General features: G+C 40.4%; 1 protein-coding gene across 1 annotated transcript in view; it reads left to right on the forward strand.

The window, feature by feature from the left end:
- The window catches only part of LOC100175289 (prolyl 3-hydroxylase OGFOD1-like), a 10,643-nt gene that overhangs the window by 5,415 nt on the left and 2,875 nt on the right, over positions 1–2,353 (forward strand). The window contains exons 6-8 of the mRNA XM_002123067.5: positions 752–843; positions 1,309–1,440; positions 1,610–1,726. Of these exons, the coding sequence (XP_002123103.1) occupies positions 752–843; positions 1,309–1,440; positions 1,610–1,726 (341 nt within the window). The remainder of the gene's footprint in view (positions 1–751; positions 844–1,308; positions 1,441–1,609; positions 1,727–2,353) is intronic.

The following is a 2,353-nucleotide window of genomic DNA, read 5'->3' on the forward strand; positions in this document are numbered from 1 at the left end:
GTAGCCAAACGAAGCCGATTCAAAAGTCCCAAGGATACCACCTCAATTTAAAGTTGGCGATCCAGGTTATGCGTTATACCTGGTCCAAAGAGCGAAAACCGAGGGTCGCTGGGTTCCTGAAACAAGTTTTTCCCCGAGGTCCAATCTGGCGCAGTCACATCGACCAACTACGCGTTCGATACGGCTCCGACGATGATTTACAACCGGTGGAAGAAGAGCATTTTCTGCAAGCTCCGTCTCCAGAAGTGCACGTTCCAGACAGTCCGAACACTACAGCGACGAACTACCCACGAGAGATTTTATCTTCGGTTAAGAGGTGTTGTGGACACGCCTCCGGGCACACCCCCGACAAGGGCGCACTTGCATGCCGTAGCCACGTGATCTGCGCAATGTGCCGCAATCAGCGTGGTTCGCACTTGCACGCCTTAGTCACGTGATTTGCCCTGCGCAATGTGCCGCAGTCAGCGTGATTCATTATTAATTGTGTAGCTATGTAGTTATTTTGTGTAGCTATGTAGTTATTTGTGTCGCTATGTCGCAATTAACTGCCCTATATATACGTGTGTGCTCGCCTTAGTTTTCATTCGCTATTCCAGCGTTTCACTTTACAATTTGGCGTCTCAATACAAACCCAAGAACACAACAATATATTTAAAATTTTATTTTAAATTTTTGAATTGTTTTTAAACTTTTTTAAAAATTTTTTTACTAAATTTTCCAAAGTATATTTTTAACAAAGTTTTTATTACAGCCATATATGATCCCACCTCTGTGGTTCGCTCGATCGTCCCGACTTTTAATTCTTTGGTTTTATTCGAAGTTTGCCCAACTTCTTTCCACCAGGTGGGATTGTTAAGATTAGTTTACTTTATAACTAAATAAATAACCAACCTAAATTACCGACGGTGTGGAGTGCTTGTAGTCTAAAGAAACAGGTCCGAGGCTCGTTGCTGCTACCATTGTGGGCGTATGTGTTCTTGGGCAAGACACTTAACGACAATTGCCCCACCCAGTGGTCACTAATGAGTTGTCCAAATTATCAGCCATACAGAAAAAAAATCACCCACAAAGTTACAAACGTGATAACTGGTAAGCGAACATGAGGTGTATGAAACAGAACACCTGTGTTATAACGACTGTCGTTGCCCCGCCATGCCAGGATAAATAAGTTACATACGTGGTAACTCATAAGCTGATACGAGGTGTATGAAACAGAACACCCGTGTTATAACTACTGTCATTGCCTTGCTACGCTAAAAAAAAACAATAAAATAATATGACATCACAATAACGATTTTTACATCACAGGTGCAGGAGATTGTTACATCATCAAAGACGCGATTGTCACTCACGGGTTGGTTTCACGGCCCCACGAAGCCACGACCTCCACGAGTGACAGACGCCATGCCACCAATGAACCATTACTTGCCATCGAACGAGGTGATATCTCGTTTTATTGAATGTAACTCGACAGCGAGCACGAGGTCTATAAATGAGTAAATCTAACTCATTTTAATATTACATTCCTTTTTTGTCTGTTTTATTTTAACTCAATCAACAAAATGTTCATTAACAAAACGACTTGACAATAACACCCCATTTACCCCAGAACACCCCGTTACTCCCAGAATGGTTGGATCCATCTTACCTCAACATTGGAACACAAGCCACGATACAAGAACAATTCACCGAAGATTCAGAAATTCAATTGAACAACTTTTTATTGGTTTGTTAATCGTTTATTTCATATTTATTATGTCATACTTTCGACCGGCGCCGTGGCATAGTGGTTAGCGCGCCTGCCTGTAACTAGGGATGCACATTACAGAATTTCGAATCCATGAGATTCGAATCCTTTTGTATTCGAATCTTATTACGGGATTCGGTATTCTGTTTAATGACGTCATTACACGTCATCTCATATACTATATTAACAATTTTTGAAAGTTATTAATTTTGAAAAAAAATATTTTTGTGTTTGTGGGACTTTCGAGAGTAAACGTTTCGTAACGTCTTTTCATAGCCTGCTATACGTTTCATGACGCAAAAACTACCCAATAGTACAATTTCTGATCATTTTACAACTCAAGATCCAACAAGGCTGCTATGAAAGGGTCAATAAACTGACTTTTGTGGTTAAAATTTTTTTTCCTATAAATATAAAAAGATTCGAAATTCTAGATTCGGAATTCTAGATTCGAATTAAAGTATTCTAGGATATCCTAGAATACCTAATTATTCTGTAATGTGCATCCCTACCTGTAACCCAGAGGTAATGGGTTCAAGGCTCGTCGCTGCTACCATTGTGGGGCGTATATGTCCTTGGGCAAGACACTTAACGGCAATTGTTCCA

Source organism: Ciona intestinalis, unplaced genomic scaffold (genome assembly GCF_000224145.3).
Source record: "Ciona intestinalis unplaced genomic scaffold, KH HT000122.2, whole genome shotgun sequence".
Lineage (NCBI taxonomy): Eukaryota > Metazoa > Chordata > Ascidiacea > Phlebobranchia > Cionidae > Ciona > Ciona intestinalis.